Here is a 24,618-nt window from a genome sequence, read left to right as displayed (position 1 = left end):
GCTCAGAAAACGCACGAGCGGATGCCTTGAGTAGGAGAGCGGATCACCACGACAACACGTCTGAAGCCTCACCACCATTGCTACATCAACAGACAGACGGATCGCTACGGCACGCTTCCCAACCGACTGAAGACTACGAGATCGCAGCACTTCAGCAGCAGTCGGAAGATCCCGAAGCCAGGCCTCTGCAACCGTTTGTAGAATGCTGTGCGGCCTTCAGAGAACAAAGATTGGAACAAGACTTCCAAGGAATCATCGCGGACGACGAACGCGATGCATGGCAAGAAGAGCCAGAATCCAAGATCGCGGGATTGCGACTTGAAGGAACGAGACTCTGGTACCACGACAAGGCCTATGTCAGGCTGGGTGACCAAAAGGAGCTCATTCGAAAGATCCACGAGTCGAGACTCGGAGGACACATGGGAATCAGCAAGACAATTGCGAAAGTCAAGCAGAACTACGACTTCCCAGGAATCAAGCAGACGGCAGAAGAGGTCCGGGCGGAATGCGACCTCTGCAAGCGGAGCAAGCCAGGACGACACAAGCCGTACGGGCTACTACAGCCATTGCCAGTTGCAGAACGACCATGGAGTTCGGTGACGATGGACTTCATCACCAAACTACCAGCCTCCAAGGACTCAGTAACGGGAGTAGAATACGACAGCATCCTCACGATGGTGGACAGACTCACCAAGTGGAGTTACTTCCTCCCTTACAAGGAGACATGGTCAGCAGAACAACTCGCAGATGTGATCTACCGCAACATCACCTCAGTCCACGGATGGCCGGAGGAATGGATCACGGACAGAGACACAAAGTTCGCATCAAAGTTTTGGCAAGCTTTGATGACGAAGCTGGGTACGAAGAGTAAGCTTTCGACCGCTTACCACCCACAAACGGACGGACAGACGGAACGACTCAACCAGGTTGTCGAACAATACCTACGGTTGTATGTCAACTTCCAGCAGGACGATTGGGTCGAGCTGCTGCCAACGGCACAACTCGCCTACAACACCACCGTCACGGAAACCACAAAGGTTACGCCATTCTTCGCGAATTACGGCTACGAAGCAGATTTGCGACAAGGGCCCGAAGTCTTGGTGCCCAGAGCAGCAGTCAAAGCCGACAAAATGAGCTCGCTGCACGCGATGCTCAAGGAAGAACTCGAATTCGTACGAACAAGGATGAAGAAGTTCTACGACAGAACCAGGCTCGAGGGACCTCGCCTGGAGGAGGGGGATAAAGTTTACCTCGTCTCTCGAAACCTTCGCACAAAACGACCAAGCAGGAAGCTCGACTTCCGCAAGATCGGACCGTTCAAGATCGACAAAAAGATTTCGGAGAACAATTACGCACTCGCGTTACCCTCGACAATGCGACTACGGACCAACGTTTTCCACATCTCACTTCTGGAACCAGCGCCCAAGAACGTACGACTCGGCAGGGACGTCGAGGCAGAAGATGAAGAGGAGGAATGGGACGTTGAGGAAGTCCTAGACTCACGCATCACGAAAGGACAGTTGGAATACTTGGTCAAATGGCTAGACTTTGGCCCAGAAGACAATTCATGGCAACCAGCTACGAATCTCAACTGCCCCGAGAAACTTCAGGAGTTCCACCAGAGGAACCCGGACCGACCAAAGGAAACCCCACGGACAGATCGACCCCGGCGAGGAAGGGGTCGTCCGAAGAAAAACTAGCACGATCAGCAGGGACCCAGGAATAAGGGGAGGCGGGACAGGGACGCACCCCTGGGCCCAGGAGGGATCGAAAGGAAAGGCACCAGCAGAACCCGACGAGGTCGGTTGCGCGACAGCGGCCTCTTGACGTTCCTGCTCTGCCAGAACTTCCCCCTCCTGCTCAAACATCGCCAGGGCCTTTTTGTCCAGGGCAAGGCGCTGGGCGCGGAGGCGCTCCGCCGTCGCTAAGGCAGCCACGAGCGCCTGATTCGCAGAACGAATCGCTTCGTTGGCCTCCGCCTCTTCGGCGTCCAGACGGCGTTTCCGCTCAACCAAAATACGGACCGCAGAATCGTCGTAACCAAAGGAATCGCACGACGCATTCCCAACACGAGAACAAGAGACGCAGGTATCGTCCCCGGGAGGGACACGACAATCAGGAATTTGCTTTTCTTTGCAACGGGTGCAGCGCACCATCTTAAGGGCCACAGCACTGAGAATGTCGGCCCGAGTACGACGGCGATCGGTGCTGGACTTCTGAAAACGATTCTTGCGCACACGGTTAGGGGGCATGATTGTCGATGACGGAAGGAAGAAGCGATGCACTTACCAAGAAATTTTAGGGCTGTTGGCTCTACTTCAAGGAAGTTGGCAAAGGGAACAAGTCGTCGGGGCGTCGACCTCAGGGGAGGGGCATCGTGTCACGGATATGGCCGCATGCAGCCGGCCGGCGGGGTATGATGGCAGTAACCCCGGACCAATCACCCGACGAGGCACTCAGCCAGTAAGAAGCGAGAGCCATGGTGCTCAATGTGCTCAGAGCCAAGACTCGTGAGCACCATGAGCACCAGGTGCTCAATGTGCTCAGAGCCAAGACTCGTGAGCATAATGAGCAACAGGATTAGATAGTATATAGTCACTCGTTCTGGAGAGCTCTGGGAGTTCTCCAGTTAGCAATCACAACTACAGTTCGCTACAAGCTCGAGAGCCTACTGTTGAGACAAGTCTTTGTTGTGCACCCTTTGGCTGCACCGAACCTAAGCACCCTTGAGAGGATACCTTCGACCGATACTGAACCCTAACAGGACGGGTCCAGAGACAGGTTCGTCACACGCTACTAGCCTTGATATAGCGTAACTACTATTCGCTCTTATAGTAGTAGTCTAGTTACCTAGACCAATAACCTTACAGTAGGTTGTTAGAGCCTTAAGTTCTACTCGGTATAGCTCTTAGAGGTCCTTGTTTTATATAGTTTAACTATAACTACTAGCTATAATAGTAGTTAGTACCTTAAGGTACTACATTTTACCTACCTACTAGAATCGGTAGAACTAATATAGTTGATCAGGCTGTTAGGAAGGCCTATAAATATAGTACCTTCAGTAGGTGTAATAACCCCTAGCTTTCGAAGTTAAGCTAGATTTTTCTATCTCTTTAAGAAAACCAACGTTTCGGGCTTTGTTAGAAAAGTTAAAATATAGGCCCCTAGAAGCTCTATATTAACTATCAGCTATCTAGTATAGTTAACAACCTTATACTAGAAGGTCTATCTATAGGTTAAAGTTCCTATAGTAGTTTCTAGCTTAGAGAAACAAAGAATTTAGAGATTCCAAGCTATAAACAGTAGAAACAGGCTAAGCTTATAGCGTTCAAAGGCTCTAAATTGCAGGGTAATTTATAAGCCTATAGCTGGAAATAGTACTTTTCCAGGCTCATAACCTATTGAAATTTAGGTAGGTAAGGCCCTATAGTATATATACTAACAGGGCTTACAATATACTTTGGGGAAGCAATATACAGTACTATTGCTTAGCTACTAGCAGTAATTATAGGGCTTAGGCCCTATAACAGTAGTTAATTTAGTAGGTAGACTACTATTGTTTTAGAAATGTCTCTGTATTTGCTATCTTAACTACTGGAGTTGGATTTACTACTTCCTTCTCATATACCTACCGACCGGGGCGCAGTGCCGAATTCGGCCCAGCGGTCTTAGTGGTAAAAAACTGAATCCCGCAAAACTTATTTGTATAGGTTTGACTAAAAATGGGCTCACCTACTCGCAGCCGTACCCAGAAGTGTCCGGGCCCACTTATACTACTACCTTAAAAACCGGTATAGGGTAGGCCGGTTGGGGCTAAGCGGTGCAGGGTAGGCCGCTTGGGAGCCAACTACCGGTGTAGGGTAGGTCGCTTGGGATGCTAAGAGGTGTAGGGTAGGCCGGTTGGGAACAACCGGGTGTAGGGTAGCTCGTTTGGGAAACCCAGGTGTAGGGTAGGTGCAGGGTAGCTCGATTCGGGAGAAACCAGCACTTAGTGAAAAGAAGAACCAACCTTCTTTAAACTAAGATAACTAGCCACCCAGTAATCGTACCGCTACAACCAAAATACCAGTATATAGCTACAGGCTATACGAATTCAATTACAGTACTGTAGAGCCCCCCCAGATGGCCACAGCACTAGTAATCTGAACTCTAGGGTTCAACACTGTCATTGTAACTTGTCACGACCACTGAGCTGGAAGCACAGGAGTGGGGCGCGGGGCGCCCCGGACCAATCATTAACATAACCAATGAGCAGTGTGCTCAGTGCGCTCAGCGACTGAGCAGGGTGAGCAGTGTGCTCAGTGTGCTCAGCAACTGAGCAGGGTGAGCAGTGTGCTCAGTGTGCTCAGCAACTGAGCAGACTAAGCACCCAGAAATTAGACAGTATATAGTCACTCGTTCTGGAGAGCTCTGGGAGTTCTCCAGTTAGCAATCACAACTACAGTTCGCTACAAGCTCGAGAGCCTACTGTTGAGACAAGTCTTTGTTGTGCACCCTTTGGCTGCACCGAACCTAAGCACCCTTGAGAGAATACCTTCGACCGATACTGAACCCTAACAGGACGGGTCCAGAGACAGGTTCGTCACACGTTGCTAACTCCCTTTGATCTGTTACAGTTCAGGCTCGAAGGTAAAACGACATGGCAACTCAACCGACGCCGGGCCAGATCACGGCCGCGCTTCAGAGAGTCACCGAACGACTCGATGAAACTGAAGAAGAGCTTGCGAAGACCAAGGCCAGCAACGCGGCATTGGCAGCCCGACTTGCGGCGACCGAGGTCCACACCAAGGACCCGGCCAAGACAAAGGTCAAATTGGAGCAACCCGAGAAGTACGGGGGCGACCAGGAAGCCTTGCCAGGTTGGATCACGGAGATGCGGAACTATCTCGACCACAACTCGCACCAGTTCGCCACTGAGGAATCCAAGACCAGATACGCCGCCACCCGACTCAAGGACAAGGCCCTCAAGTGGTTCACGGGAACACTGAGTGATTTCCTCGGCGGAGCAATCCACAAACCCTTCACCAAAAAAGTCTTCGAGAACTACTCCGAGTTCGAGAGTGAGATTCAGAAGGTGTTCGGTGACAAGGACGAGAAGCTGCACGCCCAGGAACGGCTAGGACGGCTGAAGCAGACTAGGTCAGCCACCGCCTACGCCACGATTTTCCGACAAGACTCCATGAAGGCAGAGATAGACGACGAGGGGCTGATGCACCTGTTCTACGGAGGGCTGAAGGAGGAGGTCAAGGACGAGCTCTACAAGGAGAGCCGACCCGACACACTCGACGAGTACATCGCCATGGCTGTCAAGATTGACGACCGACAGTTCGCCCGCAAACAACAGAAGAAGGGCAGCGAGGTTCAGCGATCCGCAGGCTACCACAAGCCCAACGACAAAAAGAAACGCCAGCACCAGAGCACGTCATACGGCACGCACTCGGGACCCATGGACGTCAGCGCTGCCCAGGCACAGTGGGCAGGAAAGAGAGATGGTGCCAAGGACAAATCAGGCATCACCTGTTACAACTGCGGGAGGAAGGGTCACTTCAAACGTGACTGCCGCAGCAAGAAAGAGTGGAGACCGGTTCCAGGGAAGGAAGCTGCCACCATCGACCAAGACACGGTCGGAAGAAGAACCCGGTTTCTGGAGGTCGCAGCCGCCAGCTACACGCAGGACGACCTCGAAATCGACATTGACCGAGTCATCGAGCAGGACGATGAACTCACCGACTCGGATCAAGAAGACTTGAGGAGCAGCAACCACCAGGAGGGAAATGACACCGCCCATCACGCTTTCATCGAAACGGATGACGAGGGAGAACTGGCTCCCCCGCGGTACATCCGACAAGTCGCTGAGGACTGGGGCATCACCCTGGTTCAGCAAGAGGACGGGCAATGGCGAACCCACGAGGGTGAAGGAGGAGTCAGCCCGAACCTCACCTTCCTACAGCAGAGGGTCCTAAGCCAACGGCAAAGGATCGAGGAGTTGTCGAGAGAGAAAGAAGAACTCGAGCAGCTTCTCCAAGCAAGGAACGACCAGTATGGACAACTTTGCGCGGAACTCGATTTCGCCAGAGAACGAGTCCAAGAGATCACCGAGGCCAACAACAGGGCCGGGGATCACGTCGAAAAGACATTAAGAGAGGCACAGGCCTTGCAGGACGACATCCGCCAGGCACTTCCGCATCACACACCGTGGGATGGACCCACCGAAGAGGCGGAGGAATACGAAAACGGAGTGCGATATCCCGAGCAACTTTTTGACTACGCACAGGAGCAGAATGCGGCGAAAGGAAGGAAACAACAGAACTGGGAAGAATACTGGGCTCGACATCAGCACATCGTGCGCACCGGGCGACAAACCTCCGACCTTGAATGGTGGGGTTTCCGGGGCGAGAACAACACGGAGGGATTCCAGTTGTTGCCAGAAGACCACGAGCGGGTGAACCCACGAAAAGAAAGTCACATCTACCTGCCCTGGTTCCAGTGCATCGCGCACGAATGTCGGTACCACTTCCAGGACAAATTTCGCAACAGTTTCTGGCCCACGAGGGAAGAAAAAGGAATGCAACCCCTACCCATCAGATGGGTATACGACAGCGGCGACGCCCCCGCAGGCATGTTGTGGGACACCCAACGCACTCACGAGGGCAGGCTGAGGGTTAGACCCAAGGCAGCCTGGCCCCGACGCTGTATGGCGGGCGTAGGAGTCAACGAATGCCGAAGCGCAGACTGCCTACCACACGCCGACGAGAAAATCTGGGGATACATGGAACAGCAATCCCAGAGGAAGCCACACCAGAGGACGAGAACGTCCCGAAGGAACGAGAGGCGCCCAGTTGAGGCATGGGCGGCCCAATGGCTCCAAGAACACCAGACGATTGACGCCGCAAGCCAAGGTGCGGACAGGGACGCCTTGAAACACCACGAGAGCTTGGGAAACGGCTCAGGGCCCTCCGAGGGGCCCGGAAATCTTTAACTCCACAACAACGAAGACAGGCTGCGCAGTACAGGAAGAACTGGCGCAAGCAGAAGCCTTACAACGACCTCCCAGCAGACGAACACGAAGTAGCTGCTGTACGAAGCACCAAGCCAGACAACAGGCTCTGGATCACAGCGCGATGGGGGAAGATCGAAGCCCTCGCGTTAGTGGATGGAGGAGCGCAGATGGATCTCATCTCGCCCGCATTTGTGAATCAACTCAGAATCCCATGGAGGATCAAGAAGCAACCACACGTCGTCAAAGGACCATTCGACACGCAATGGGTACGACGAGAAACAGAACCACTCGACATCGAGGTGGAGGGAAAAACCACCCAAGTGGTATTTGACATCGTGAACATGGGACCAGAGAAAGACATGATTCTCGGACGCCCATGGCATGAGGATTACGACCCAGACATCAGTTGGAAGGGAGATGGCCATCTGCGACCGCGGGAACAGCGGGAGCATCCGACCAACTCGATGGGAGAACGCGCAGAACAGGAGCCACGGGAGAGCAGCGGGTCAGAACGAACCCCCTCTACGGGCCCACCGCAGGAAGCAGCCAGTGCAGAACCACGCACTCTGGAGTCCGGAAGAAGCGGCACACGACGAAAGAAGCAGACACGGGAGGAACGAACCATCGCCGTCGTCTCAGTCGACGAGCACGGAATGCTCAAACACGAACAATGGGTCAATCAGCTCGAAGCGGCAAGCATCGAGCTGGCAGCAGAGGAAGTCAGGGAACTCGAAGCAGCAAGCATCGAGCCTGGGAACAACAAGTTCGCGTACTACGAAGGTACGGCGAAGAGCGCAAAGACGGGGCAGATCCCAGACGACTACAAGGGGCACCCGGCGTTCACGGCAAAACATCTTGCAGGGCTACCAGACCACGGACCTTGGGATCACGAGATCAAACTCAAGGAAGGAGCCCAGTTGAAGTTTTTCAAGGTGTACCACACCAACGAGAAGCAAGATGCAGAGTTGAGGAGCTATCTCGAAAAGAACCTCGAGATAGGACACATCAGACCATCGACATCTCCAGCGGGCTACCCAGTCCTCTTCGTTCCAAAGAAGGATGGGAAACTCAGGATGTGTGTGGACTACCGACAGTTGAACGGCGAAACGGTGAAGAACCGCTACCCACTGCCACTGATCTCAAGGCTTCGAGACCAGCTGTCAGGGGCACAATACTTCACGCGTCTCGACCTTCCGACAGCGTACGCCCACATCCGCATCAAGGAAGGAGACGAATGGAAGACGGCTTTTCGGACACCCTACGGGCACTACGAGTACCGCGTCATGCCGTTCGGGTTGACCAACGCACCAGCGACATTTCAAGCCGCTATCGACCACGCAATTCGACATTGCCTCGATAAATTTGCAGTCTGCTATTTGGATGACATTCTCATCTACTCCAAGACACTCGAAGAACACAAGAAGCATGTGCAGCAGGTGCTGGATGCACTGCATGAGCACAAGTTGTCAGTCAACAAGGACAAAAGCGAGTTTCATGTCAAGAAGACAGTATTCCTGGGTTACGAGATCTCCCCAGGATGGGTCAAGATCGAACCCGAGAAACTGGAAGCTGTCAGGACGTGGCCGACACCAACGAACGCCACAGAGGTCAGAGGATTCATCGGATTCGCCAACTTTGTCAGGATGTTCATCAAGAACTTCGGCGACATCGCGAGACCCCTACACGAACTTACCAAGAAGGATGCCACATTCCAGTGGAAGCAGGAGCACGAGCAAGCTTTCCAACGGATCCGCAACGCGATTATCGCCGATCCAGTGCTCATGCTGCCTGACCCAAACACACCTTTCGAAGTCGAAGCTGACGCATCGGACTTCGCGATCGGAGGACAACTTGGTCAGAGGGACAAGGACGGCAAGCTTCACCCAGTTGCGTTCTTCTCCAAGAAACTCGAGGGACCAAGGCTCAACTACCCGATCCACGACAAGGAGCTTCTCGCAATCATCGAAGCCTTCCAGGAATGGAGACCATACCTCAGCGGCACGACACACGAAGTTCAGGTGTACACGGACCACAAGAACTTACGCTACTTCACCACCACGAAGGTGCTGAACGGACGACAAACTCGATGGGCAGAGTTCCTGTCCGAATTCAACTTCACGATCCACTACAAGAAAGGGTCAGAGAACGCACGAGCGGACGCCTTGAGTAGGAGAGCGGATCATCATGACAACACATCTGAAGCCTCACCACCATTGCTACATCAACAGACAGACGGATCGCTACGGCACGCTTCCCAACCGACTGAAGACTACGAGATCGCAGCACTTCAGCGACAGCAGGAAGATCCCAATGCCAGGCCTCTGCAACAGTTTGTAGAATGTTGTGCAGCCTTCAGGGAACAACGATTGGAACGAGACTTCCAAGGAATCATCGCGGACGACGCACGCGATGCATGGCAAGAAGAGCCGGAATCCAAGATCGCGGGATTGCGACTTGAAGGAACGAGACTCTGGTACCACGACAAGGCCTACGTCAGGCCCGGCGACCAAAAGGAGCTCATTCGGAAAATTCACGAGTCGAAACTCGGAGGACACATGGGAATCAGCAAGACAATTGCAAAAGTCAAGCAGAACTACGACTTCCCAGGAATCAAGCAAGCGACGGAAGAAGTCCTGGCAGAGTGCGACCTCTGCGGACGAAGCAAACCGCCACGACACAAGCCATACGGGCTGTTGCAACCATTGCCAGTCGCGGAACGACCATGGAGTTCGGTGACGATGGACTTCATCACCAAACTGCCACTATCCAAGGACTCAGTAACGGGAGTGGAATACGACAGCATCCTCACGATGGTGGACAGACTCACCAAGTGGAGCTACTTCCTCCCTTACAAGGAAACATGGTCAGCAGAACAACTTGCAGACGTGATCTATCGCAGCGTCACCTCGGTCCACGGATGGCCGGAGGAATGGATTACGGACAGAGATACAAAGTTCGCATCAAAGTTTTGGCAAGCTCTGATGACGAAGCTGGGTACGAAGAGTAAGCTCTCGACTGCTTACCACCCACAGACGGACGGACAGACGGAACGACTCAACCAGGTCGTCGAGCAATATCTACGGTTGTACGTCAACTTCCAGCAGGACGATTGGGTCGAGCTGTTGCCAGCAGCACAACTCGCCTACAACACCACCGTCACGGAGACCACGAAGGTCACGCCATTCTTCGCGAATTACGGCTACGAAGCAGATTTGCGACAGGGGCCCGATGTCTCGGTGCCCCGAGCGGCAGTCAAAGCCGACAAAATGAGCTCGCTGCATGCGATGCTCAAGGAAGAACTCGAGTTCGTACGAACCAGGATGAAGAGGTTCTACGACAGAAACAGGCTCGAGGGACCTCGCCTAGAAGAGGGGGGCAAAGTTTACCTCGTTTCTCGAAATCTTCGCACGAAGCGACCAAGCAGGAAACTCGATTTTCGCAAAATCGGACCGTTCAAAATCGACAAAAGGATTTCGGAGAACAATTACGCACTCGCGTTACCCTCAACAATGCGACTACGGACCAACGTTTTCCACATTTCGCTTCTGGAACCAGCACCCAAGGACGCGCGACTCGACAAGGACGCCGAGGCAGAAGACGAAGAGGAGGAATGGGACGTTGAGGAAGTCCTAGATTCACGCATCATGAAAGGACAGTTGGAGTATTTGGTCAAGTGGCTGGACTTCGGCCCAGAAGACAATTCATGGCAACCAGCTACAAATCTCAACTGCCCCGAGAAACTTCAGGAGTTCCACCAGAGGAACCCTGACCGGCCACAGGAAACACCAAAGAAGGATCGACCCCGGCGAGCCAATCGTCGAAGGAAGGCCTAGAGGACAATCAGTCGGGGAACGATATCAAGGAAAGGACGACAGACTCTTGGGCCCCAGACGGATCGGCAGACTGCGGGGCAAGAGTGGCCAATGCCTCTTCCCGCTCCTGGTCCTCGATGATGCGCTCCTCGCGGACGGCCGCCTTGTGGAAGCGCTCCGACAGAGCAAGACGCTGAGTCCGAAGGCGCGCTAACTTAGAAGCGGCCTGGAGAATCACGGCGTTCGCCTCTTCTTCCTCCTTGTCCAGTTTCTCTTTCTGGCGGCGAAAGGAGGCGGATAAGGTGCGCGTGAGACCATGGACGTCGCAATCGGGACGACCAAGCTCAAGGCAATTGTTGCACTTGACGGAACGATCCAGGGCTCGGCAGTCTTTAAGATCGTTGGCCTCACAATAAGAACAAGGAAGCATGTCGATGCCAAAGAACGAGATGTCGCGAGCAAGGTCCTTGCGGCGTTGAGTACTGGAGGAATCACGTTTCGAACTCTTAACCACTCGGTTAGACATGGTGGGCGACGAGGGACGAGGAGAATACTCACTAAGGGAAGAATGGACCAGCGTTGCCGAAAAAAAAAGAAAAGTAGCAGGTTAGGCCGCCGAGACGTCAGCCACGGAGAGGGGGCATCGTGTCACGACCACTGAGCTGGAAGCACAGGAGTGGGGCGCGGGGCGCCCCGGACCAATCATTAACATAACCAATGAGCAGTGTGCTCAGTGCGCTCAGCGACTGAGCAGGGTGAGCAGTGTGCTCAGTGTGCTCAGCAACTGAGCAGGGTGAGCAGTGTGCTCAGTGTGCTCAGCAACTGAGCAGACTAAGCACCCAGAAATTAGACAGTATATAGTCACTCGTTCTGGAGAGCTCTGGGAGTTCTCCAGTTAGCAATCACAACTACAGTTCGCTACAAGCTCGAGAGCCTACTGTTGAGACAAGTCTTTGTTGTGCACCCTTTGGCTGCACCGAACCTAAGCACCCTTGAGAGAATACCTTCGACCGATACTGAACCCTAACAGGACGGGTCCAGAGACAGGTTCGTCACATAGGAGGCTATATATATCTGGCCTGCCAGGATTAAAAACGCTGGAACTACCTGTTTACCGGCCGAGATAGCTTCAATTACTATAGCCGATTCCCTATTTTCTAGGACCCCAAAGTAGTATACCCGCTTACGTTTGGTAATAATAAGTTAATCCTTACCTACGCCAATGCGAAAACCGGTCTCATCCATATTCCAGATATTAGCCGGGGGGATCCCATTGTCGGAAACAACTTGGTGGAGCTTCTGGAAGTATTCTGCAATACGAACAGGGTCCTCTGCATCTTAACGGTCGGCTTAGAGCCTCTTTTACAGGTACTTTCGGTAGCTGTGGCGTTTCAAGAAGCGGCTGGTCTAGTTGGCACCAACAACAGGGGGATTTGGCTGTTCAGCGCAGGAACACCTCTGAGCTAGTATATAGTTAGCCGCGTCGGTAACAAAGCCAGTTCGAACTGCAAAATTGATTCTATCAAACCGGTCGATATACCGGCACAATACAACCTCCTCTGGGCCAGATAGACGGCTGTAGGTTGCAGGGCGGCCGGCCATAGGTCCCATTCCGTTAAGGCGATTGCGGAGGCGGCTGCGGGGAATCTCGAATGTACGGGCAATTGTAGCCACTTTTGCAGTTGGATTTTGTTCTAAATATTGGAGGGCCTCTTAGATACGCGATTCCATCTTAAAAAGCTGAAAAAATTGTTGTTTTGTTAAGAAAGTAGAAGATTGAAGTCAGGGAGTCGAAAAAGTGGTCATATGGGTGGGCTGGTTAAATGGCACGTGAGCACCAGTTTACTGGTGCGAGTGATTTGCGAGGGCCAGTCAATGTGGGGCGTGGCACGGGTAGAGGGTTTGGGGGGTGGCGGAGGCTTATCTTATCTTGTGCGCGCTGGGGACGGCTGGACACAAATAAGAAGTCTAAGCAAAAGGAAACAAATAAAAGACCTGAGGTAAAAACAAATCCGATGAAAAGGAGACGAGGGATATAGAGGAGAAAATATTTTGAGCCAGTCCTGCAATCGAAAATGTACAAGTCCAAATGCCCAACGAGTAAATGCATACGAGGTAATGTGAGGTTTATATTTGGGTCCATATCTAGGGCAATGCGAAACTACCACTCTCAACCATCCTAGGCCAACCAGACCCGGCATGTTTGAGTTGAAATTCGATCTGTTTGTTGGTCGGTTACATCACCACCTATCACCTAGTTAGCACCGAGACCGATCAAGCAGCCGGTAATGTTGGGGGTGGGAACAGTGGAACATACGCAATCACCCTCTGTCTTTCCCTGCGGGATACCCATCTCCTCAAAGGTAGCAGGCCCCTGACCAATAGTCTTCCCATCGGGATGGCTGATATTCCCCGCCGCTGGTTTCCCGCCGGCACCGCCGGCACCAGAGCTGGCAGGCGGAGGCCGTTGCCCTGCTGTAGCTGGACCGGGACTTGATGTCGCACCGGCCGGGCTCGGGCCCGGTCTGGCGTTCTGTCCGGTTTGCGGCGCGCTGGTGCGCCCGGCCAGGCCGGCGTCGACGTGCGACATCGGCCGGCCGCCCGAACCCGCGGCCACGCCGTGTTGGGGCCGGAGATTGGGGTTGCTTGCCGCAGGGACGGGCACGCGGCCGGCTGCCGCCGGTGGGTGTGGGCTGCCACCGCCTGCTGGTCCGTAGCCGTCGCTGACAGGGCGGTTGTTGGCGCCCGGTCGCCCGTAGTCCCGCCCTGGTTGACCACCAGGGCCACCGGGACCGCCGGGATAACCTCCACCCATCCGGTGTTGGCCTGCGGGGGGCCCCTGGGGTGTTGGTTGGAGGTTGGGGTTGGGCTTCTGGAGTCGAGTGCGAGTGGGGTCGCCGACAGGCATACCGGCGGGAACGATGCCGGGCCCACCGGCTCCATACCGCGGGTCGTGTTGCGGTGGGGGCGGCTGCTGCCACTGACCACCGGGGCCGGGGCTCGGTTTCCTGTAGCCGGCGGGTGCCTGAGAGTCCCAGCTTCCCATCGAAGGCTGACTCGACACGGGACGGCCGCGCCCAGGGCCAGCGGGTGACCCGCTCCCGGGCGATAGCGGGCGAATGCCGAAGGCGCTCCCCGGACGGTCGGCATGCGGACCAGCGGCGACAGGGACACGAGTCGCTGGGTTGAGGTGTGGGCCCCGCATGTCACCTTCGGGATATGGTGCGGTGGATTTCGGCCTGGCGTTGAGCGGCATCGGTTGGTCTTCGTGAGGATAAGGTGCCGCGGACTTGGGCCGCATCGCGAGGTTGTTATTGTCGAGGTTCACGGTAAAAGCGGGCGGCCTCGGTGATGGGTCCGGAAACTGGATCCCGGCTGCAATTTCGTCAGCTGCTGTTGCTATACTAGAGCGAGTGGGAGACTTACGAGTGGCAGCATTCTGATCGCCCTCGCTCAGTGTTGGCAATACGCTGTTCTGCTTCGCAAACCGGTCAGGACGCTTCCCACGTTGCGAACCGTGCTGCGACTTGATACGGGTGAGGGTCGTCGTCTCGTGGTCCGCCTTCGTCAGCGTTCTGGACTGGCTTAGTGACTCTAGCCGGTCTTTCGCGTCCTTGTTCCCGTGGTCGGCCGCCATCTCGTACCACTTCCGCGCCTCTCGTACGTCCTTCGGGACATGGATGCCGATTTCGTGGTAATACCCCATCGCGAACTCGCCGGTTGCCAGCCCTGACTGGGCCGCCTCGGTGGCGTACTTGAAAGCCAGCTGCTCGTTTTTGGGAAATAGGTCCTCATATCCAAAGAGAAACCACCGACTAACACCGAGAGACGCCTCCGCCTGGCCTTGGCGCGCCGCGAGGCCGTAGTAATGGAGCGAGTATGCCGGGTTAAAGTCGCAGCCGAGCTGGCTCAGCTCATATGCCTGGCCCATCTTTAGCTGCGCCTTGGCGAAGCTGAGATAGGCCGCTTTCTCGATGTACTGCCGGGCAACTGCAAAATCGCAAGGGAGGACGTGCTCGGGCATAGTGATGTCGGGCAGCTCCCGGGCGATGAGCATGCCGTAAACGTAGGCCCCTTGGGGTGCATCCTCATCAGCTGTGTCGGCGGCGTGTTGGATCATTTCCAGTCCCTGTAGGAAATCTTTCTGGTACCCGTGCTGTCCCATGAGGTGCATCATGCCGAGGCGGTAGTTGGACGCGGAATCGCCCAGCTGGACGCCGAGCGAGTAGTGCTTGAGGGCATTCGGGATGTCGTTGGAGTTTTCGTACAGCATGCCCATCCGGTATTCAGCTCGGCCGTATCCCATCTCAGCGGCCTTCTTGTAGAAGGAGTATGCCTCCCGCTTGTTCTCGCGGAACCCAAACTTGCCAAACTCGAGCCATTTCCCTTTCATAAAGGTCGCTTCGGGGTGGTCCTGCTGGGATAGGTAGTCGAGGATGTTCACAGCATCTACGCGCAGTTCGTGCTCGGCCTTGGGGGTCGCCGGTCGCTCCTTGTCCTTGCCGTCCCGCTTCCAGTCCCTGGCCAGCGCGTCCTGGCAGATCTCGACCCAGATGAGCGTGTCGCGCGCCCAGGTCACCTGCATCGAAACATTGTTGGAGTGGAGCACTAGGTTGCGCGCCTGCCATAGGATCTGCTCCTTCTCCTCGTCGCTGGGCGGGATGTTTTCGCCCTTCACCTTGGGGAACGGGGAAAACGAGGGGGCGTCCATGGCTGCGGCGTCGGCGGCGCTGGTCTGGAAGGGTTTGAAGCTGTCCAAAGGATACCGCAGTTAGCCAACCTGATCCACCCCGAAAATGGGTCCAATCACGTTATGGTTTGGGGGGAGGCCGTTGGCTGTGGCCGCGGGAGGGGAGGGGCACTTACGACTTGGCCTCCTCGATCTGGGCGGTTGGCTTGCCGTCTCGGTTTGGTTCAGTGTCGCGAGCTTCGAGTTCCATGCGCTGGATATCTTCCTGCATGTTTTGGGGCACCTCGGGCATTACCCTGAAGCGGACCCGACCGGTGTCAGCCTCCGGCTTTCCGTGCAGCCTCGCCTGGTGCGTCTAGACCGAGTCTCATCCAATAGCTCCGCTTCGGTAGCGGTGCCGCGCAGATGGATCGGCAGAGGCTTCCGATCCCGACAAGGTGCGGGCAGTCGCCAGAGTTATTCCATGCCAGGGGGGGTGGGGGGAAGGGGGGGGGTTGTCTTGATCAGATGTAATCTGTATTTGAGACTCACCTCTGAGGGGCGGGGGCGAAGACCTCGGGCATGGAATAGTCATCGTAACCCCCTGGGACGAAGGTTGCGCCAAACTGCGACATGGCGAAAGAATCGTCGGTGGGCTGCAGACCCAGGCCTGCATTAAAAAGTAATGAGCAAAGGAGTTAGCGAAGGTAATGTCCCGATACGGCCAAACCCCGCGAAAAAAAGAACAGTCGGCCGTCTTCCAGTTCCCCCGCTTCAACCAGTTACAGCGGCGAGGATGCAGCGATGGCGGGGACCGGAGAAGCAGGCACAGGCAGGAGCCAACAGGGCAGAGATGCAGGGAGGGGCGCCAAGCGCAGGTGTCCGCTGTGTCATCCGGCGGTCCGCTTCTGCAGTCGGGTACGAAGTACCAAGAAGTACGAAATAACCGTCGCTGCTTTCACCAGTTGTCGATCGAAATCGGAGGGGGCGCGAGTTCATCAGACGGGCCGGAGCAGCGAGATAAATGCGAGACGCATTCCTTCCTTTTTGAAGAGTGGGCCGTCCGTTGTGGCTGTCACCGGGGTGGGCAGAGAGGCAAGGGCCAACAATATTTGGAGATGTGCAAGCAGACTCCAAGGTGTGTCAGAAGTCGCTGCAAGTTGTGCCGAGAGAGCTCCCAGGATGCTGCCGCCTGTCACTCGTGGTCCCGTTTGCTGATTTAACGTTATTGCCCTGACGATCTCTCAATGGTCTCGTTATCATATTATCAAGGGAGAGAGGAGCTTGGCTCCTTTCTGACAGAGCACTCTCGGTTTTTTATGTCGCGGATCTGAGCCAACTGAGGAATTTGTGATCTGCACTGGTCCCGGGTGATTTCGATGGGACATGCACTGCCCGGCCCTCCTCGCCCCTTGCTCCTTGGCGGCCGTCCCTGACGCACCCTGCTGCGCGAGTTCCCCTTGCTCTTCTTCATGGCTTCTTCTGTGGAGGTCACTCTGTAATTCCAGAAATAGAACAGCCCCACCAGCGCACCGATCGAGCGCCGAGTTGCATGCGCATTTCACTCCTATGCCAGAGTTACCTGGTTAAATAGTGTCGTTCCGCCGGCCAGGCCGGTAATTGCGAAGACCGGGATTAGTTTGTGGCTGTATCGCCGACTCAGAATAGGGACCAGTCCCGATATGCAGCGTCGTTGCAGGGCGCCGTGATTTAGTTAGTGGAGTTATTTGTATGTGCATACAACGGTCTTAGTGGGGTCAGGTTGACACGCAGCAGCTCTGGTGGGGAAAAACGACTTGCGGGTTCACAGACTCGGGCGGGGCAAAATTATTCTCTCTCGCTCCGTCCGACGGCGCTATCAGGCCCGGCTGCAACCAAAACGATGGCGGGGGCGACCTGGATGCTACTTGATCAAAATAAGGGAACAAAATCCCGGGGTTGAGTTGATGTCGGGAAGGAAGGATTGATGGGACATTCGTACCTCTGTGTCTGTTTCCAGAAGCCACGCAATGGGACGACCCACAATAGGTCAAGAGAGAATTCGCTGCGAGTTCCAGGCTGACTGTGGTGTACTGTGTAGGTACTGGGGGTTGCCACAGCCACAATTCCCGCCTGGGACCATTGGGAGCAACACGTTTTCCGATGTGGCGGTTGATCGAGCCGAACCGCAGAGAACGCCTTGCGCTCAGCTTCATTTAACTATGTGCCTACAAATGACCGTACTCGGGAGAACGACCCATCAGCATTACGCACACCGGCCGCAGGGGCGCGGGCTTCCACCTTGTCACGTTATCGAGAGCGGGCTCAGCCCGCGGCCTGCGAAAGATGGGGTGATAGGGGCTGCTGTTGCAAACAGTCTCCCACGCATTTGGGGCCCGGTGGCTTGGAAACTTTGTTCCCTTTTTTGGTGGTGGTTGTGGAGTGGTGAAGAGGATATTTCTATTTTATAAGCAAAGCGAGGTTTTCTAAATAGATAGATGGTGGCGGCTACTGTGACGACCAGTTTACAAACCAAGCTGCCACTGTAAGTGTTGTGTTTCGATATTGCTGCTCAAAGTGGATAAGACAATATGAGGGAAAGACCGGACCGGACCCTTTGGTTGTGTAGTCTGACCGCAAAAGGATTGCGATGTGTATGTTCATGCAGATTATGTATGGGGGAGAGCGCGCCGGTCGGGTTGGCGTGGCCAGGTCGACAATTCCACAGGTGTCAAGTGGCAACCAGCTGGCATCGCCGCGAACCGAGACCACGGCAACCCGCCAAGCCCAACCGCACGTCAGCCTTTCAGCCTGCCGACAGCTCCAGGCCTGACAGCCTCACCCGCATTTCCAACATCGCTCCCGATCCGACCAGCGATCACCGACCACGACAAATTCCCCATCAATCAACCCCCACCAACGCCATTATTCCAGTATCGTCCGCAGCTTTCTGACAACTCACCTACCCAACAACCACACCCGACGCCGACCACACCCACCACCCCCGAACCGAGCTCGTCCCCATCCAACCAACCCCCCTCCCCCCCAAAACCATCACACACCACACACCACACACCACACAACAAAACAAACACAAAAACAAAGCCAAAGCAATGGCCGACCGCGAGCTAACCCAGCTCCTCGCGCGGCTCAAGGCCGCCCCCGCGACGGCGCCCTACGCGGAGACGGCCGCGCTGCTGTCGCGGGCCAAGCTGCTGCTGCTGCAGCTGAACGCGCTGACGCCGACGGCCGCCGCGGGGCCCACGGCGCCGGCGCTGCTGGCGCTCGCGCGCGACACGTACGAGCAGGGCGCGCTCGCGTCGATCCGCGCCAAGGACCCGGACGCCTTCACCCGCTACGTCGCCCAGCTGCGGCCCTTTTACGAGCTCCTCCAGTCCGGCGGCGATGCCGGTGCGGGTGCGGGTGCGGGTGCGGGCGCGGGTGCCGAGGCCGGCGAGCGCAACAAGGTCACCGGCCTGTACCTGCTGCTGCTGCTGACGCAGGGCCTGTACGGGGAGTTCCACAGCGAGCTGGAGGCGCTGTCGGCGGGCGGCGGCGGGGTGGATGTGGAGGGGGATCGCTACCTGGGGTATCCGGTGCGGCTGGAGCGGTGGCTGATGGAGGGGAGCTACGACCGGGTGTGGAAGGCGATGAAGAAGGGCGAGGTGCCGTGCGAGGAGTTCGGCGTCTTCTCCGAGGTTTGTCTTTCTTCACCTTCCGTCTCTCCAACACCTCTGGGGGAATGATGCTAACGATGTTGGTGGTGTTCTAGATTCTCACCTCCCAGATCCGCTCCGAGATCGCCTCATCCAGCGAGCGCGCCTACCCCTCGCTCCCGCTGTCGTCGACCAAGTCGCTTCTGTTCCTCGAGTCGGAGGGCGCCGTCGTCGAGTTCGCGCGCAGCCGTGGCTGGACCGTTAAGGACGGGCAGATTTTCTTCCCCTCGGCGCAAGAGACGGGTGAGGAAGAGCAAGAGAAGGAGATGAGCCAGATGGTGATCGAGAATACCTTGGGCTATGCCCGCCAGCTAGAGACTATCGTCTAGCGGGTTCTATCATGTATTGATATGCATATGATCCGTCATAGAGTCAGAACGCGGGAGGGAAACTCATGCATTCGATAATGATAACGGCGTTGCGGGCTCGGAGACAACAACGGAATCTTGATCGGATGCTTCTTCTGCTTTGCTACAACAACTAGACCCATACTCCACATACCAAACATATGCCCGCCTCGCCATAATCAGCTCTTCTAAACCGCCAGACTTTTTCCGCCCCGTAGAGCCCCCCGCCTAGTTCGTCGGCCAGTTTCATCAAGAGCCACTCGTTAGACCCATTAGACCTCATCCTCCTCTTGGGAGCTTCAAGCGAACAACTTAAGGCCGCTCCCGTGCTTGCCCACTTCGCAAACCTCGCACACGACGCAGACGGTGCCCTTGTACTTGGTGTGGTACTTGGACCCGTCAAACGCGCACACCTCGTGCGCGGTGCCGCTGTAGATGGGCGTGTGGCTGGCCGCACAGATTTCGAATTCGGCAAACTGGTCAAACTCGATCTCGACGGCGTCATTCGGGTTGCGCTCGCACTGGGCCTTGGTTTTGCGTGCCTGTACTTCTGTTAGCTCTGTGAAGGGTGTTGTTTCAAGGGTCACAGTAAACCTACACTTTCCAGAATCCTGCTCGCTCCTCCATTCGCCAGCATCCTGTTGGCGAAGCTCAGTGCGGTGTTGTAATTCTTGCTGCGCATTGCCAGATTCATAGCGTTGAGCAGCGCAAGCTGGCGATGCGGAACCTCGATCTTGGGGATTGTGAAGTACCCCGACAGCTCCAGACTCCGCTTCAGTAACTGAGGGTTCTGGCTGACTGCGTCGGGCGTGCCGAGCGTTCTCCGCGCGAGCTCGATCGACATGGCGACGGCGTACTCGCCGGCCGAGCTGATCAACTTCCTGGCCTCAGTCACCTCGCTGTCGCTGCCCACGGCGTTAATGAGCACCGAGTGCAGAATACCCTTGAAGATCCGCAGACCGTCCTCCAGTCTGTTTGCCTTCATAGAGTCATAACCACGCTGCAGGTCGTTGGAAGCCAGGTATTCCAAATCTCTAGGGATGATGGGAAGAACCTTCCTGGGGTCTGACTCCTCGACCGTCCGACGGACGTAGTTGACCAGCGGCGGCAGGCCAGCCGACGCCGGCAGGTAGGTTTTGGACGCTTGGTAGACCTCCAAAAACCGGGGCTTAAGAGGCGCAAAGTTGACGGCGCCGACCTGGCGGTTGAGCAACTGCATGGCCGTCTCGAACGAGCCGCCGGCAACGTGGTCCACAGCTAACGGAGAGTTGCGTGCCCACAAATCCGCTTCACTGCTGCCTGCACCGCCAGCCTCGGCACTCTCGACGTTAACGAAGCCTTCCTCCACCTCGGCGACGATGTCTTCGCCCATGTCCCAGCCGGCGGCATCCTCGTCCTCCTCGGCTTCGGCGAGGGTATCCCTCGCGCCGGCAGCATCATCTTCCGCGTCGCCGAGCCCGTTTGCCGCGGCCGGCTCGTTTTCTAATGACAAACCCTCGAACTGGCCAAGTAGAGCCTTCTCGAAGAAAGACTGGGAAGTCGCCTTGGTAGGCCAGTTGGCCTGGTGCGTGGGTACCACGGGCTTTGGTGGGGCAAGCGGTTCGCCGAAGGTGGGAAGATTGAGCTGGTCTTCTGTGAGACCAGTCGCCTCGAGGATGGACTGGCACTCCTCTTCTAGGCCGTGGGCCTTGGCAGTCATGTACGCCAGGGGATCTAGGGATGTCAGCCAGGGCTCATTGCACAAGAGCGAGCATACGTACACAAATCAATTTCCTTGAACATCTGGATGCGGTCCTCGGCCTCGCCCAGGTACAGGGCGTTTTGGAACCTAGAGGTGAAGTCTCCGCGATGCTCAGCGATCTTCGCCATCCTGGACAGCTTGGCATTGTCGCCGGTTGTGAGGTACAGGAACGAAAGCTTGTCGAAGTGCTTGAGCTTCTGGTAGCACATCTCGACAACCGAATGGTTGCCATGTGCAAGCGCCTCTGCGCTCAGCCTCGTCCACAGCTTAGGGCGATCCAGTTGCTTTGCCACTTCGACCGCAACCTCGAGATTCCCGCACTCGATCGCAAGCTCAAACCGGGTAGCGGGATCCTGCACGAACTGGAGCGCGATTTCGGGATAGCCCTTCTTCTGTAGGTACGAGATGATCGACTGACCAACCAAACTCGAGTTTTGGATGATGTTGAGCATTTCCTCGTAATTCCTCTTCACGAGCGCAAGCTTGAAGCGGTACTCGGTGGGATCGATTTGGAGGATCCTCGGTTTCGCGGCACGGTCGAGGCAGTAAACGTTGCGGCCCTTGACACGGACCAGGTATACAGTCTGGTCGAGGGTCCGGACGATACCATTGTCACCGTTGAGCAGGGTGTACTTGACGTGATTCAGGGTCGAGTACAAGAGCACGCCAGCATCGTCCCAGGTGGCACTCTTGATCCGGATCGTCTCGTGAAGGGTGCTGACCTGCTCCAGCGTTTTGGTCACAATTGTGACGTTGTGTTTGCTAAGCAAGGCAGCATAGAGGCCATCGTTGGACCAGACAACGTACTTCACACCGTTGACGGCGAGCTCCGCCGTCGTCTTCTTCTGTTGAATATCGTAGAGGTGGACGGCGGTCGGGGTGATGATGAGTAGGCTACCGGTACCACCGAAGTAAATATCACTTGTCCCAACGGGGGGCTTGAAAGACCTCGTCGTGTTGTTGGTCAAGTCCTTAATATCCACCGTCTGTGTGGATGTGTTCAGAACGGCAAACCGGTTGCGAGCAACGAAAATAGCCGAATTGCCTTGGCCACGCTTGGACTCTGCGGGCTCGATGGCACCAGAGCCGTCGCGCGGCAGGTTGACGAGCTCGTAGGTGCCGCCGTCAGCCGGAGATGTGACCAAAACCGAGCGCTCGGCGGGGTTGTAAGACACGGTGCGGGGTGGTACCCAAGGGCTGCCGAGCTTCTTGAGCGAGAGGAGCGTAGGCGACTCGACATTCTTCTGGAAGTCGTAGGACTTGACACACTTGTCCTTCGTGATGTAGAACAGCGAGTTCTGGTAAACGGCCGATGCTGGTCTCTCACGCTCAAGCTTGAACACCATCACACCACTATTTCTCTAGTTAGCATTTGTGTTGCCGGGCTAGCAGATGGGCTTCACATACTTATCGTGTCCAGCGGCAAAAAGATTGATTTCTGGGTGGGCTGCAATGACCCAAAACCGGTCGTTCTCGCGCTTAAAAGTGTGAACGGCGGTCCGCTTATTCAGATCCCAAACCCGGATGGTCTTGTCCTCGCCCGCGGACAAGATGAGGTCCTGGTGAGGATGGAACAAACAGCCACTAGCATTCTGAAAGTGCCCTCTGCAGGTATCGACCTCCCACTATTCAATGTTAGTATAAGACGGTCGACTTGAAGACAGGGTAGGGCTAGCGGTACGTACCGCCTTGGTCTCGCTCATACGCCACAGCTTGATCAAACGATCGTCTCCCGCTGAGACAATCAACGGCATGGTAGGATGGAAAGCCACCCAATTCACGCCCCTGTCGTGACCCTCGAGCACGAACTTGACGACGGCATCGGTGTTACCGAACATGTCGGTTTGGTTCGCATTGGCGCGGGACACTTGGTCCTCGAAGGACATGGACGTCGGGGCGGAGTGCTTCTTACGGAGACCGGAAACTGTGCGGTTCTGTCAGTGCCGTGTCGAGTAGGCGAGAAGCGGGGGGGCAGCCACATACTATCCCAAACCCGGACCGACTGATCGAGCGAGGCCGAGACGACGAGATCATCCTTGGGGTGAAACTGGGCGCACATGGCGTAGTGGTTGTGGCCCGTCATGGTGCATAGCAGGGAGCGGTTCTGCCAATTCCATATCCGAATAGTCTGGTCGTCACTGGCGCTGACAATCCAGGGGAGCTCGTGGTGGAAGAAGACGGTGCGGACATAGTCCAGGTGCCCGTTCAGGGTGAACAGACACCTACGGGTCTGGTACGACCAGACCTTGATCTTGTAGTCATCACCGCCCGAGACGAAGAGGGGCTACCATAGCGTCAGTCAAGCCGTCGCCTCGTATCTTCCTTTCCCGAGCACCCTCACCTGTGTCTTGTGAAAATCAACGCCGCGGACTGGGCCATCGTGTTCTTCGAATCGGTCAATCAGGGTGCCCATTCGGTAATCCCACAGTTGGATGGTGGACGAATGGAGGGAGACGAGGATCCATGGTCTGGAATATGAGTATTAGTCTGGTGGTGCAACTGGCGGGGGGGGAAGCTCGTGGAGATGTGGAGGTGGGGGGGTTGCGGACCGTTTAGGGTGGAATGCGATGCCCTTTGCGCGCGACGACTTGGACTCAAACTGCAGCACAAGTCAGCAGCAGTTTCGGTGCAGTGGGCAGCACAAGCGCATGGCGCAACAACACGAAACTTATCGCAAAGAGACGCACCTTTGTGAGCATTCCCGAGGAGGCCTGCATCTTGGCTAAGGGGACCCGAGGCCTGGTAGGCTCCCAGCATCAACTGGGGATCGAGGCAGGGCGTGCAGAATTGTCGGCGAGTGTAGATGCCGTGGCTCGAGTCGCGGAATATGCTCCGAGGTCGAGCAGCAGCCGGGTATGTTAGCGGGGTGGATGGTGGTTCGAGGAGTCGGGGCCGGCTGCTGGTGGTCCTTATCCGCCGTCAATCAAATCGTAGGGAACCTGAACCGTGGCATCTCACTGCGAGATGTGGGTTCAATGGCCGGCGAGCCTCAGGCGCCCAAACGCACATTTAATTTTCCGGGCCCACTTGAGCTCCTGAGGATGAGACGGGACCCTGGGCAGGCATGGCAGGAACCTTCCGCGGTGAGACGGGACCAGGACGACAAGGGGACCAGCACGGGCCTCTGACGCTCGGGACTCGAAGCTCCAAGCATCGAGATTATTGGCCGAGCTGTTGTTCCCTTCAATGTGTCCAGAAGCTTAGCAGCACATGGAAACGCAGCTTCCACCAGACGCCCCGCCAACCTGCCAGTGCTCTAAGATGGATGCAGAGTAGATGTACCTATTTGTACAGAAATATTCCACAAAAGAGCGGGCGAGAATAACAGAAAACTTTGGAGGCCATTTGTGCCAA

The 24,618-nt window shown here is 55.9% G+C and overlaps 4 protein-coding genes across 4 annotated transcripts; 1 reads left to right on the top strand and 3 right to left on the bottom strand.

Moving 5' to 3' along the window:
* Window positions 1–11,777: 11,777 nt before the first annotated feature.
* Window positions 11,778–12,695, bottom strand: B0H64DRAFT_383969 (uncharacterized protein). The gene has a single exon (XM_062802986.1). It carries the CDS (start codon window positions 12,421–12,423, stop codon window positions 12,220–12,222), a length of 204 nt encoding a protein of 67 aa, XP_062665066.1. The 5' UTR covers window positions 12,424–12,695; the 3' UTR covers window positions 11,778–12,219.
* A 254-nt stretch (window positions 12,696–12,949) lies between these two features.
* B0H64DRAFT_41793 (uncharacterized protein) lies at window positions 12,950–16,008 on the bottom strand. The gene is made up of 4 exons (XM_062805279.1): window positions 15,679–16,008; window positions 14,239–15,563; window positions 13,130–14,187; window positions 12,950–13,059 (listed from the first exon to the last, which is right to left on the bottom strand). The coding sequence occupies exons 1-4, from the start codon at window positions 15,792–15,794 to the stop codon at window positions 13,048–13,050; spliced, it is 2,511 nt and encodes an 836-aa protein (XP_062665065.1). The 5' UTR covers window positions 15,795–16,008; the 3' UTR covers window positions 12,950–13,047.
* Window positions 16,009–18,500: 2,492 nt separating this feature from the next.
* B0H64DRAFT_422170 (SAC3/GANP/Nin1/mts3/eIF-3 p25 family-domain-containing protein) lies at window positions 18,501–19,613 on the top strand. The gene is made up of 2 exons (XM_062805557.1): window positions 18,501–19,158; window positions 19,233–19,613. The coding sequence occupies exons 1-2, from the start codon at window positions 18,574–18,576 to the stop codon at window positions 19,503–19,505; spliced, it is 858 nt and encodes a 285-aa protein (XP_062665064.1). The 5' UTR covers window positions 18,501–18,573; the 3' UTR covers window positions 19,506–19,613.
* On the bottom strand, window positions 19,614–24,332 carry B0H64DRAFT_471453 (coatomer WD associated region-domain-containing protein). The gene is made up of 9 exons (XM_062807882.1): window positions 23,952–24,332; window positions 23,814–23,863; window positions 23,606–23,732; window positions 23,248–23,548; window positions 22,950–23,188; window positions 22,672–22,889; window positions 21,284–22,617; window positions 20,122–21,236; window positions 19,614–20,065 (listed from the first exon to the last, which is right to left on the bottom strand). Exons 1-9 carry the CDS (start codon window positions 23,979–23,981, stop codon window positions 19,823–19,825), a joined length of 3,657 nt encoding a protein of 1,218 aa, XP_062665063.1. The 5' UTR covers window positions 23,982–24,332; the 3' UTR covers window positions 19,614–19,822.
* Between the last annotated feature and the right edge of the window lie 286 nt (window positions 24,333–24,618).

This window comes from Chaetomium fimeti (assembly GCF_033439085.1).
Source record: "Chaetomium fimeti strain CBS 168.71 chromosome Unknown B0H64scaffold_1, whole genome shotgun sequence".
In the NCBI taxonomy this organism is placed as follows: Eukaryota; Fungi; Ascomycota; class Sordariomycetes; order Sordariales; family Chaetomiaceae; genus Chaetomium; species Chaetomium fimeti.
The sequence above is the reverse complement of the archived record's forward strand: the minus strand, read 5'-3'. Positions and strand labels throughout refer to the sequence as shown.

Coding starts and splice junctions, on each gene's coding strand:
- B0H64DRAFT_41793 (XM_062805279.1), bottom strand. CDS start 15,794: ATGCCCGAGGTGCCCCAAAACATGCAGGAAGATATCCAGCGCATGGAA. Junction 15,564..15,678: donor CAGATCGAGGAGGCCAAGTC/GTAAGTGCCCCT, acceptor TCCTTTGGACAG/CTTCAAACCCTTCCAGACCA. Junction 14,188..14,238: donor CGATCAGAATGCTGCCACTC/GTAAGTCTCCCA, acceptor ACGAAATTGCAG/CCGGGATCCAGTTTCCGGAC.
- B0H64DRAFT_422170 (XM_062805557.1), top strand. CDS start 18,574: ATGGCCGACCGCGAGCTAACCCAGCTCCTCGCGCGGCTCAAGGCCGCC. Junction 19,159..19,232: donor AGTTCGGCGTCTTCTCCGAG/GTTTGTCTTTCT, acceptor GTGGTGTTCTAG/ATTCTCACCTCCCAGATCCG.
- B0H64DRAFT_383969 (XM_062802986.1), bottom strand. CDS start 12,423: ATGGGACCTATGGCCGGCCGCCCTGCAACCTACAGCCGTCTATCTGGC.
- B0H64DRAFT_471453 (XM_062807882.1), bottom strand. CDS start 23,981: ATGCAGGCCTCCTCGGGAATGCTCACAAAG. Junction 23,189..23,247: donor GTCGGTCCGGGTTTGGGATA/GTATGTGGCTGC, acceptor AGAACCGCACAG/TTTCCGGTCTCCGTAAGAAG. Junction 21,237..21,283: donor GTTCAAGGAAATTGATTTGT/GTACGTATGCTC, acceptor TGACATCCCTAG/ATCCCCTGGCGTACATGACT.